Genomic DNA, 12,414 nt, shown 5'->3' on the forward strand with positions numbered 1-12,414 from the left:
AGAAGAGAGAGAGAGAGAGAGAGAGAGAGAGACAGAGAGACAGAGACAGAGAGACAGAGAGAGAGAATCTGGCAGCCAGTTAACTGATCTGATGGTATGGTAAGTACAGAAGTACAGTAGATAAACAAACTGTTCATTCAGCAGACTTAAAGTCCATTGAAAATCTTAACCAACCTTCTCATCCATATGACTGAATTGAGAAGCAGGGAAAATTATAAATAGGAGAGGCACTATTGTTCATTCCCATACCAGAGATCAGGAATAGCCTGAATTTTAACTAAGATGGTTTCAGCTAAGAAGAAAGAAATCATCTGATCATATGTGGTCTCTCTTCTCACATAAGTCAGTTGTGTATTTGTTAAAATAGTCAATGGGGGTGGGAGAATAAGCACATATGTACATATGTGTTATGTGAATGTATTACTAATTAGGTGGGGCAGGGCCCTGTTTCCCCCTCTGGTGACCATTTATTAAATCCCAAGGTCAAGCACCCTGATTTTTTTTAAGATTAATTTATTTTTGTTATCTGTGTGGGAGTGGTTGCCTGAATGTATGTATGTGTACCATGTGCATGCAATGCTCATGGAGGCCAGAAGACACTGGATCCCCTCATGGTTGTGAGTCACCATGCAAGTGCTGGGAATTGAACCCCAGTCCTTTGCAAAAGCAGCCAGTGATCCCCAACTGCTGAGTCATATCTCCAGTCCCTTAGCTACCTTCTTGACATTCTCCCTGCACCCTTTCCTTGCCCCATACAACACAAGCCCTCTTGCTCAATCTCTTGGGCTTACCATCCCCTCCATGGCATTGTCAAGTTTCCAGAAGCAACCCTCTCCACTCCTGCTGCTGCTCCATTTCTGTGTGGTCTCTACTGCTTCTATGAGATCAGCATTCTCAACCTGCCAAGTACAATGTGCCTCCTCTTGTCTCTTGGAGCTTTCACCAGGTACAGTAATGGGAGACAATTTGCCACTTAGAATTAATCTAACTCATTGAAAAATATATGTGCGAGCTTCTAGGAGTCTGAGGGTGTGGTTAGGTGACAGCATCTATCTGACCATAGTGTTGGCACAGGCAATTGAGACTGTGTCCAAGATAGGGTATTCAGCCTTCTGTTCCCCCACATACAACAAGATCCTCCCCACTCCACACCAAACTCAAATTACTCTGTGACTTAACATTCACCAGGATCCCTTCTTTAAGATTCCTAATTCTTTTGGCCAAAGATGCAACTTCCATTGTCTGCCCCATTTTAAAATTCAGAATTAGTTCTATTTGTAAAATTCTCCATTGTCTTTCCAGTTATTTAAACCAAAATCCAAATCATTTAGTATAGAGCACTGGCTGTCTGATCCTGGCCTCTACATACCTCTGTGTCTTCACTTCTAGGACCAACCCTAGTCCCTGACTCTCCACCTTGCCAGACTCTGAATCAGATCTACCCTGCAAAGAACAGAGATCACACTTTGCTAGAGGTTCTCTTGGGTCAGAAATGCATTGCTTCTCTCCATCCACCTTGCAAACACCTGCTAACTTCCTTCTCAATTAACCCTTTCTGCACTGTGGGTGTCCACCTTTTCTTTCACTGCTTGGTCTGAACTCTGAACTTCTCTCAAATGGATGTGTTATTTTGAATTCTGTTTGGCATCTTCTAAGTGATATAGATTACTTTGTGTTTTGTTTGTATTTTCTTTTTTTTTTAATTTTCATGATCCGTCAGCTAAAAAAGCACAATGTAGAAAAAAATTCAGTAAGAGTTATTGGTTAATTGATGATTTTTGTGTAACCAAGAGCTCCTTTAAAATGTTATTAACCTGGTTAATTGATAAAATTACTCATTCAATTTGACTAAAACTCGTTTCTGGTTATTTCCAAAAATCAAATTCACTTTCACCTCAAGAGAAAAATAAAAGTCTAATTATACAGTCAGCTTCATAGAAAAATGAAGAACTCATTAGTATTTTTGAAAATTGTATTTATGTATTTATTTTCTTTAAACTGCTCAAGTGTTATTTTTCTATAAGAGATCCTTTCATTCTCCCAAAGGAGTTAGGCATTTCAACCTAGAATCATTTTTCATTTTGCTTCCATTAAACATATTTACATTCCATTTCCCTAGATGTCAATAACAGTTTTACATAGCATGCATTTGTTACATTGGAGTTGAAAGTACATTTCATTGCTAGACTTTAATGCTAAGCACCAATCTGTCTCTAGTTTGCAAAAAGTATTTTACATAAAAGACAAAAGAATAATGACAACTCATTTTTACTTTCTAAATGATTTTTTTTATTTTTATGCATGTGCATGTGTTTGTAAGAGTATATGCCTTATATGTGAGGGTGCCCATAGAGGCCAGAAGAAGATGTCAGATTCTGTGAAGCTGCAGTTGCAGGAATTTGTGAGCCACCTGACATCTGTGTGCTGGGCATCTGATCCCCTAGAAGAACAGCAAGTGCTCTTAACTACTGAGTCAACTCTTTAGCTCTTATTGCAGTATTGTATAAAGTATGTTTCTTCCCCCACACCCCACCACACTAAAATGTTCATTCTTTTGTTTTTAAGTAGTCATGGAGAAGTTTAAAAACAGAAACAATATTCCAGTGAATGTGAGTCCATACATATTCAGAAGATGAACGGGGCACTATTTAGCATGCATGTTCTCTTTCCTAGAATTGGTTTTTATGAAAGTGAACGAATGGAGATTGGCAGCAACCATCAACTGTAATATCTCTGTTTTTATCATTCTTAATGTAAAAAGCTCAAGTTATATAGGAAAAACCAGCTCTTCTGAGGAAAAATAACTTTCTAGGTTATGTGAAAAATGGAATAAAATTATAGTTTCCATCACAGAACAGAAAAATGGAATTGTAATATAGAGCCAATTATAGATAAAAGAACATTCAAGAAATTACTGTACCTTCTACATTATAGTCAACATTTTGTGTCATTTCAGAGATTCTTTTAAGCTCAGAAGCATTTGAATGAATATGGAAACTGTGAAATCATATAAGTGAAAAATACTTAGACACCGAAATATACAATGTTTTAATCAGTCTGAATTTTGTTCATCTTTAAAAGTTGATTCCCATCACCATTGTCTTTCCTCCAGTCATGCTCCCCTGACTTTTACTAGAATTGCATTTTCTTTCTCCAAAAAGGAACATTTTTATAAATCAAAATCTTAAGTACACAGCAGTTAATATAAATTATTCTGTGACTGACTGAAAAAAAAAAAGAACAGAGTGAAAAACACAGCCTACTATGTGCCACCCACTGTGTCATGCCACGGTAGTTTCATGGATAAGGAAAGTAAGGTTTAGGAAGGTGGAGTCAATTGTTGAATGAGAAGCATCCCATTAACCAGCAGGGCCAGTTTTCCAACACATACACTTTCCAATCCCAAAGGGGGATTCATCCTTCCCATGTGCGGCTTATTTGTTGATAGCTCACAGTTGCTATTAACTTAGTATATAACATCATACACTAAAATTACATTAAATTGCTTCAACCCCAGAATCCTCTTCCCTGTTTCCTATCAGTTACATTATCTGCTATGTTGCAGTGTAGAAACTAGAACTCATCATCTATTTCTCACTATCCTTTTTTACTGTCAGTCAAATTTTCTTTGTCCATTGTACCTCTAAAATATCTCATCTGGTTCTGTGAGTGTGAGTTGCTCTATTATCCCCTAGGTACTTCTTTACACATATGTGCTGCAGCTGAATATAGCTGAGTGTTGTCAGTCAATCTTGGGCCTGTTTCCCCATAGTCTACCCTCTCCAATCTGTGTAAGGGACTTTAAAGACAAATCTCTGCTCTCCCTGAACAAGGGCACGCTATTCTTCAGAACCAGCTAGTCCTGCCTGCCAGCTCAATACACCACCCTCTGCTGCCCAGCTCTCTAATAAACTCTTTGCCAGATGAATGGTATTTCATCATTCTTGAACCCCATTCCTCCCCCAAACCCAGTGTCATCCAGGACCTGAGCTCAGAGCATCTCTAGTGCAATATGTATGTGTTTGTGTTGCTCTGATGTATGTGTTTGTGTTGCTCTGATCAACTCCCAAATTCCTGGGTCCCAATTCATTCTAAATTTAAAGTCATAAATAACTCTGTATACTTTCATCCTTTTCTTTCAAGAATTCTCTTTTGCCATTGGGAAAAAAGTTCAAATTTCTATAATTGGTATTCAAAGTTCTTAAGAATCAAGGAGCACATGTTCTAATTGTATCATCCTCTACATCTTTCAACTTGACTTCATCTTTTATAACAGCCACTGTGAATGACTCACTATTTCTCAGGCACAACTAATCTTTTTATTCATATTCCCTAGTCTGTGTGTTGCTTGAATTTTCCTGGAGAGGTGTGACATACATGTATTCACCCCCATATGTAACTAATGATATTCCAAAACACAATTCTACCCAAATCTAGTTGGTGAGCTAATCAGCTTATAGGGCTAATGATAGGAGCATAGGTAACTCAACAGGAGGATACTGTAAAGCCCACCCCAGCACTGACAACTGACAACAGGGTAATCAGAAAAGAACACATCTCTTGAGCTCCCAGCTCCAGAAGCAGACAGCTCTTCAAGGCAGAGAGCATTCTTTTCTCAGCAACTCTGCAGCTTGTAACCTTGCAGAGGAACCTTGTGAATCTCAGGACTTTTTCTTAAACTTCAAACTTCCTGAGTTTCCTAAGCTTGATTTCATTAGATTTCAAGCCTTAATGAGCCTCTCTCCTGCCCTAGGAGGGAATATTTTAACTCACAAGAATCCTCCTCTCTTCCCCATACTGTGTGTTATGTATTTTTCCCTTCTTGGAACACATTTTTTCCCTTCTTGGAATGGTTTTCTGAAACCCCATCTCATTGCAGCCCAGTCTGAAAGATACATGTTTTCTTGGGCTGGGAAAATGGTTGATCAGTTAAGGGCATTTTCTAAAAGCCTAATGACTTGGGTTTGATCCTCAGAGACCATATGGTAGAAGGAGAGGACTCCTGATCTTACATACAAACGATGCCATCACCACACACAGACACACAGAACAACAACAATAACAATGACAACAACCAAGATCCACTTCTAGTAACTTACTCCCTAAGATGAATTTAACCAGTCTTTCCTATGTGCTTACAATATTGTATGAGAATCAGGTTATGCTATATTTAAATGACTCTATGTGTCACAATTTTAAGAAGTAAAATTATTACTTATTGAGTATCGTTGTCTTGTATATCTCACTAAATTTTTCAAGGGGCTATCTCAATTCAAATACTCAAATATTTTTCCCAAATAATTGCAAGAAAATGTTTGTAAAAATCATGATTAAATTGGATGCTTCTTTTGCTTTTCAGAATCAATTTTCCTCTTGAGATAAAGTCACTTCCAAGAGAATCCATGCTCATTATAAAAGTGTTTGGGATTGACTCTGCCACCCACAGAGCAAATCTTCTGGCCTGGACCTGCCTTCCGCTGTTCCCAAAAGAGTAAGTATATCATCTGTGATTAACAGAGTTCTGGTTCCAATTCAATCTTCCGGGAACTGAATGTTCTTCAGGTTATGGCATAATGAGAAAAATCAAGAGGACATTTTATACTAAAATGAGGTAGCTCGGTATAAATCATGAGTATTGAAATTAGAAGAGAAGGGCAAAAATGGAGACCTGGCTTTAGCAGCAGCACATGCTCTGCTCATCAGCTGGGTCATTTACAACAGAGAGGGGTTGGCAAGATCAGTCTCGATGACTTTTCTTCCTTAAGCAGCCAACTTCCCTGGAATTAGTAATTCAAAATGACTATGCTGTCATTTAGGAAAAAAAGCCACAAAATTCTGACTAAAGTAAAATTATAAAACATGACTGCTTTGCTGGTCTCTTATTGCCAAGGAAAAAAACTTGGCAACTTCCAAAAAAGCACGGAACTGAGTTCAAATATTCTTTTAGAATTAACAGCTTTTGCAAAGTCAACTGTTTATTTAACCTATAATTCTTGAGAATTATTCATGCTTAGAACAAAAAATAAAATCAACTAGTGATTGTCTATGCTTTTAAGGGAAAATATTTCCAGAGGCATCAATGTATTTTTTTTTAACACAAGAAGCCTGGCTTTAGGATTAGATGACAAAATCCGGGACCTTCAAAAAATCAGAACTTGGGTTGTGCTAATATTAGTATAAGGCACGTTACTACACATATTTATAGCAGGAATCTTAAAAGTTCTTATTAATAAAAACAAACCTGGAGCCAGGTATTGGGGTGAACGCTGAAAGATCAGAGAAGCAGAACAAGCCACAGCTTCCTCACCTTGCCAATTCCTCAGCTGATCCTGTTTCTTCAGACTGGAAGCCTCTTAGTCCTCATCCAGAATGAATCTCAGCTGAACCGTTGCTCAAAACCTAAAAGCTTAACCAGCTAAAAGCTTCTAGTTCCTGGTTTTCATGCCTTATATACCTTTCTGCTTTCTACCATCACTCCCTGGGATTAAAGGCTCACTTTCTGGGATTAAAGGTGTGAGTCACGATGCCTGGCTGTTTCTAATGTGGCCTTGAACTCACAGAGATCCAGAGGGATTTCTGCCTCTGGAATGCTAGGATTAAAGGTGTGAGTGCCACCATTTTCTAGCCTCTGTATCTAGTGGCTGTTCTGTTCTTTGACCCCAGATAAGTTTATTTGGGTTCACACTATTTTGGGGAACACAATACCACCACACATAATGTCTAAGAAAAACTTGGTATTATGGAAGTGTCTAAAGTATTGGTTTTCAGTTTTCAGATTCAACATTCAGCCACTATAGACAAATTTTATCAAACAAATCAGATCAAACTTTAAAAATTCATTGGATTATTTCTGATCTGGACCCTGGATATGTGCATCTGCTTGTGTGTATATGTATGTATGAACATGCTTTTGTAAGTTGTATATGTATATGTGTCTCTATGTGTATAGGTGTATATGTACGTGTATCTCTCTGTATACATGTGTGTTTGTGTGTCTTATGTACATGTGTATGTCCTGTATGTGTAAGTATATGTGTCTTTGTGTATGTATACACCGATGGCTTGGCTTGGGTTTTGATAGCCCATCTCCATGTGTGTGTTGAGGACAGGGAATGTATTCATCTCTATAATGTCTGCCATCTTACATAATGCACCATATAAATAGGCAATCAATAGAGGTTTGTTTACCAAAAAATCAACCCCTGCAGGTAGATTTTAAAAGTCTACAAAAACACAGGTTGGCTCTAGGAGGAAGGTCTGCTGCTGTTAGGAGACATTTCAAATATCTGACTTGAGCACAAAGAGCATCCATGACTTTGTCCATAAGAGCTGCCATACAGGCATCCTTCCACCTGTGAGAAAGTTTCTTTTCAGTTTCATCTGCAGAATTAGAGATGTAGCATTTCTAGCATTTTTGTAAAGTCATATTTCCAGTTATTAACTGAAAAGAGCATTGAGTGCATTTGGTCCCCAGCCTGCCATGTGCAGAGGTGCCAGTATAAACTCTGGCATCTGTTTGCAGGGCATGGTCTTCCAGTATGGGAGTCTGCAGGAAGCAATTATCTGGGACTGATCCAAGGTGATGGTTTTGCAAGGAAATGTATGTAAAGCAGAGATGATGAGGCACAGGGAAACACAATAGACTTCTATGATTAGTTCAACAAGCGTTTGGAAATACATTCCCAGAAGACTGTTTCTCATCAAAACCAGAAAAATCTCCATCTCTCCTGGGATAAACAATCAAAAGAAGTCCATATTGTTCCAAAACATCAGAAATCCATCAGGTGTGGCTGTTAAGACACAGCCGCAAACTCTATTTTGTGCCTCACTACAATTTACCGAGATTCTTATTCAATTTATTTGGTGTAAATATATCCAGATCACAGAAAAGTGGCATCTTGTTTTCATTTCCACTCACAGGATGACCCTTGCCCATAAATATTTGATATTGAATCTTCTATTATAGTTTGAATTGCCCCTCATCAGTTGTATGCAATTGTAATGACCACTTACATTGATATTGTTTCCATCATACACATGACCTCAGAATAGCTTCCTGGAGGTATTCTGTCTCTTTAGGACCTCCAAAAGTGGGCTTTTGAAAAACCAATGGTGATTAAGTTCATATATATCTATGAGGGATGCATTAGTTAATGTCTACACATAAAAATAAGCATTGACATTTCTAAGCATCAAAAACATTAACCTTCAGTTCTATAAAGAAAAATATCTCAAATACAAAGGAAAGATTTGGTGAACAAAATCACGGAATGTTTTGCAGGCAAGATTGTCCCTGTATCTACAATCATAGTGGACACGAACCTTTCCCACTTCAGCAAGGACTGGTTTCTTTCAGCACAACCATGTCCGAGAGCTCCAGCCCCAATTTAAGTTCAGAAATAAATAGTGTAATTGATCTCTCTCAACAACAACAACGGAGGAGGAGGAAAAGAGAGAGATCACGACACGACGATGTTACATCGTCGTGTCGGATCTCTCTCAAAACAACAACGGAGGAGGAGGAAAAGATCAGACACGACGATGTTGGTTTTTATTTTATTTTATTTTATTTTATTTTATTTTATTTTATTTTATTTTATTTTATTTTATTTTATTTTATTTTATTTTATTTTATTTTATTTTTGAGAGCAACAGTATTTTCAAGATTCCTGGGGTGAGTTAAAGTCTTAAAAATAAAAATCATTTGCAGAATTTCAAACATGACCTAAAATCAGTCTTACTCTCCAAATAATTTGATTCCTCAGGCAACTGACTGGGTTGTTAATGTTAACCTCCTCATTTCAACTCTGTTTCAGAATTAAGTAGTAAACAGTAGTTGTGTTCTTCAAGTTCATTGGTTTTCTTCTGGTCTACAAAGAGGCCCAGAGTCCATTTGCCACACTTGCAAGAGGGGATTTGTGGAAAGGTGATCTGATGTAAATAATCAGGCAGCTTTAAAAAATAGAACAAAAAACAAAATTCAGGTCAAGTTCTTGCCTTTACTTTTTCTGTCTTCAACTGCAATATTGGTAAAACTATTAAGGCCACTCCACGTAATTAAAAGGGAGGTTTATTTTGTGGGGTATCTTACAAGTGAAGGGATAGGCTACAGGGTCTGGGAAAGGTATGGTGCAGTCCGGTGGTGTTCTCTGGAGAACTCTGCTCAGTCTAGCTCCAGCATCCAGGGTCCAGGAACCAAGATCTCTGGTCTTCAGCGTCCTCTCTCAGCCCTGCCTTGTAGGTGTGACTGTTATGGAAGCCTCAATGGGGGTTGGAACTTCCAGGTCAAAGCTGGAATGGCCCTTCCTGCTTAGAGATGCCACATCCTCCCCTGTGACTGTATTATAAAAATTCTGCAACCTATCCGGGCTCTGACCTCAGCATCACAAGGGCTCTCCTTTTAGCTATGAACCCCACTAGACCTATTAGAGTCAGGCTCTCCAAGGATTTCATCACATCAGGTCCTCTGGTTTCTGACCTCCCAATGACATAATCCTTTGTGTCCTCTAGCTCCAGACACTGGGAACTGATGCAAAGATTCCTGATCACTAAACTCAATAATCATCATTTTGTTGTTTTAGGATTAGGGTGATGGAATTATAATCCAATTCATTTGTCCTTCTCCATGCAGCACGTTTGGAGTTGAAAATTTTAATCACTGAATTGAACATTAATCAAGTTTAAAAGACCTTGAGGATATGCCAGGACAAATGTCCCCAAACATCATGTACAAAAGTGGAGTCTGATTTCTCAATACGTTGTATTTCCTAAAGACCTCAAAATGTAGGAATGATGAATACTGTAGTTGTGCTTTGCAGGGAGAGTTTGTAGTCTTGTGGTCAGGTCTAGTTAGTGTCTCCCCACCACCCTTCTGAAGCCAGCCTCCACCGCCAGAAGAGCTACAACACTGTAAGAACTTTTGAAAAACATTCAGTTTGTCCAATAAATTCCAGGAAGCTTAGTTAACATAGGCTGGCTGATTCAGGCAAGCTCCAGACATCCTATCACGAAGTATGATGCATGTAGACTGCCTTTGTAACATTTTAGTTTGTTTTGTTTTTTGTTTGTTTTTTTGTGTGTGTGTGTGTGTGTGTGTGTGTGTTAGACTAATAAATATTTTCACCATATTATCTTATTAAATTTTGTATGTGTGGATTTTTTTGCATGCATGCATGTCTGTGCACCACTTGAATGCCTGGCCCCCGTAGATCCCAGAGACAGGTATTGAGTCCCCTAGAGTTACAGATGATGTGAAACACCATGTGGATGCTGGGATTCAAACCCAGTTCCTCTCGTAGAGTAACCAGTACTCTTAATCACTGAGTCATCCCTTCAACCCAGTAATAATTTTTAAATTACTGCTGATCCCCATCTACTTTGTTTTAAATATGTCCATTTTTATTATCTCTGTATCTAAATTTTCTTAATTGTTTAAAATGAAACCACCCTTTATTTTATATATAGCAATACAATTTATATATTAAATAACATTATAATTGAATGATTTGGTACACTTTTAAACAGAAGAAAGGAGAGTCATTCAGGTTATAAAGATAACCTCAATGCTAATTTTTAAAAAGCAGCTTTTTCCAAATGGATCAGTATAACAACATACTAGTCAGGTCTAATTCCTAGTGCTCTCCTGGTCAGTGAAATCCAAGGGAAGACCCCCTATTTCCTGACGCCACCAACACTCTCAGATCTGTTTTTTATTCCTTACTGCTACTGATCATCTTCCTGACAATTTTACTTATTCGAAAGTCTATGAAAGCCCTGCTTGCCGTACCTAGTACAGTCTATTATCTGAAAATAAGCTCCCCAATTCTAAGCAAAATAATCACCTCCAAAACAATGTCACACGTTTATTTTCTTGGCCCATCAAATGGCCTTAAAATGTGTATACCATTACCCTTCACTGCCTATCTGGGTGTTCACATCCTTCATGCTCTCTTTCCTAAGCTCTGCATGCCCCACTCCTACAGAAAGCGCTCTGGCTTCATTACGAATCCTGTGCCACAGGGTAGAGGCTAGAGAGACTCTTACAATACAATCTATCCAGGAGCAGAAAGAACAGACACCATTGGATTCCTTCTTGATAGAAATCAGCTCAGATAAATCACATTTATTTTGCTTCAAATGTGGTCAAGATATAACAATACAGCAAAATCACAAATATAACACATTCCAAAATGCAGGTGTAAAAATGCAACCAACTTCTCATGAGCTCCACTCCGCAATTAATGAGAACAAAACCTCTCCACTTACAGCCAAGTACTGGCTAGTTGAAATATGAAATCTCTTTTGGATAAAAATGCCAAGTCACTTAGAAAGTTTTCCTACACTCTGCCTCTCTTTCTAACAAGATGAAAGGATAAATGGGGTTAGAAAGGAAAGGAAAAGCTACAAAGATTCTGTGGCCTGCTAGCTCTGACCTCCAAACCAGTCACCTTCAAAGCTGGTAGCTATTTGTTTTATCAAAAGCTGGTGGCTAATGCAGCTCATTAGGGATCTCCCAGTTTAGTCAGGGTTACTGGATTGGCCTGAGTTGGGTTGTCTCAGTCATCAGAGAACCACCTGAGGTTTTCTGCCAACTCCTAGTAGACCCGAACTTGGAAGGATACCTAAAAAAATGATTTATCTTAATCTTACATTTACTTTTGATAATTAACCTACTTTCCAGTTTGGTATATTGAAATCAAACACTATTCTTAGTTAACCATTGGAATATGTTACCAATATTCTGATTTGTGCACAGGCACCACTTACTTTTTTCTTTTGTACAAAGATCTGTGGATTTAGATCTTCTTGCAACCATTGAAAACATTAGTGGTTTCCTCTCTGGCTAAAGTGTATCCTATTTGCTCTCTCATTTACTATGGTAATTTACAATGGATTTTTAAGGATTCTGAACAAGAATAATCTTTCTATTTATATGTAAAGGAACATTTCCCTTGTGAAGTCCTACAACTATTTTGATTCTACAGCTCATATGCTGTGCTGATTTAAATCTTGTCTTTCTATAAATTTAGAATCTTTAAATGCCCAAGGAATTTAGTTACTCCATGAGGAGGGAGAAAAAAAACCCTCTGAAGAGCTACTGTCTTTCCTGAGTTCAGGCACTTGTAAGTCCAGAGTGCAAATCTGAAATTCCTTATTCCACTAGTCACCACCATTGATGGCAGTCATTAATACAAGCTCCTGTTAGAAACTCCTGTAATAATAGTCACACATGGAAAAAAAAGTGATGTCTATAAAAACAGCCTTGCATTTGACATGTTAGCAGTGAGCTCTCAATCAGTGTCTACACTTGTGGGATATTTTATTCTCTTCTAGCTACTGAATGAAGCCACAGAAATAGCTGCTGCTTTCCATCCCAGAATAAGCATCTGCAGACACTCATAGCTTCCCTCTTAA

At 38.1% G+C, this 12,414-nt stretch overlaps 1 protein-coding gene across 1 annotated transcript in view; it reads left to right on the forward strand.

Moving 5' to 3' along the window:
- Window positions 1-12,414, forward strand: part of Pik3c2g (phosphatidylinositol-4-phosphate 3-kinase catalytic subunit type 2 gamma) — a 323,855-nt gene that overhangs the window by 77,482 nt on the left and 233,959 nt on the right. Inside the window, exon 13 of the mRNA XM_059256988.1 lies at window positions 5,360-5,491. Coding sequence (XP_059112971.1) covers window positions 5,360-5,491 — 132 coding nt within the window. The remainder of the gene's footprint in view (window positions 1-5,359; window positions 5,492-12,414) is intronic.

The sequence above is a fragment of the Peromyscus eremicus genome, chromosome 3 (assembly GCF_949786415.1).
Source record: "Peromyscus eremicus chromosome 3, PerEre_H2_v1, whole genome shotgun sequence".
Classification (NCBI taxonomy): domain Eukaryota; kingdom Metazoa; phylum Chordata; class Mammalia; order Rodentia; family Cricetidae; genus Peromyscus; species Peromyscus eremicus.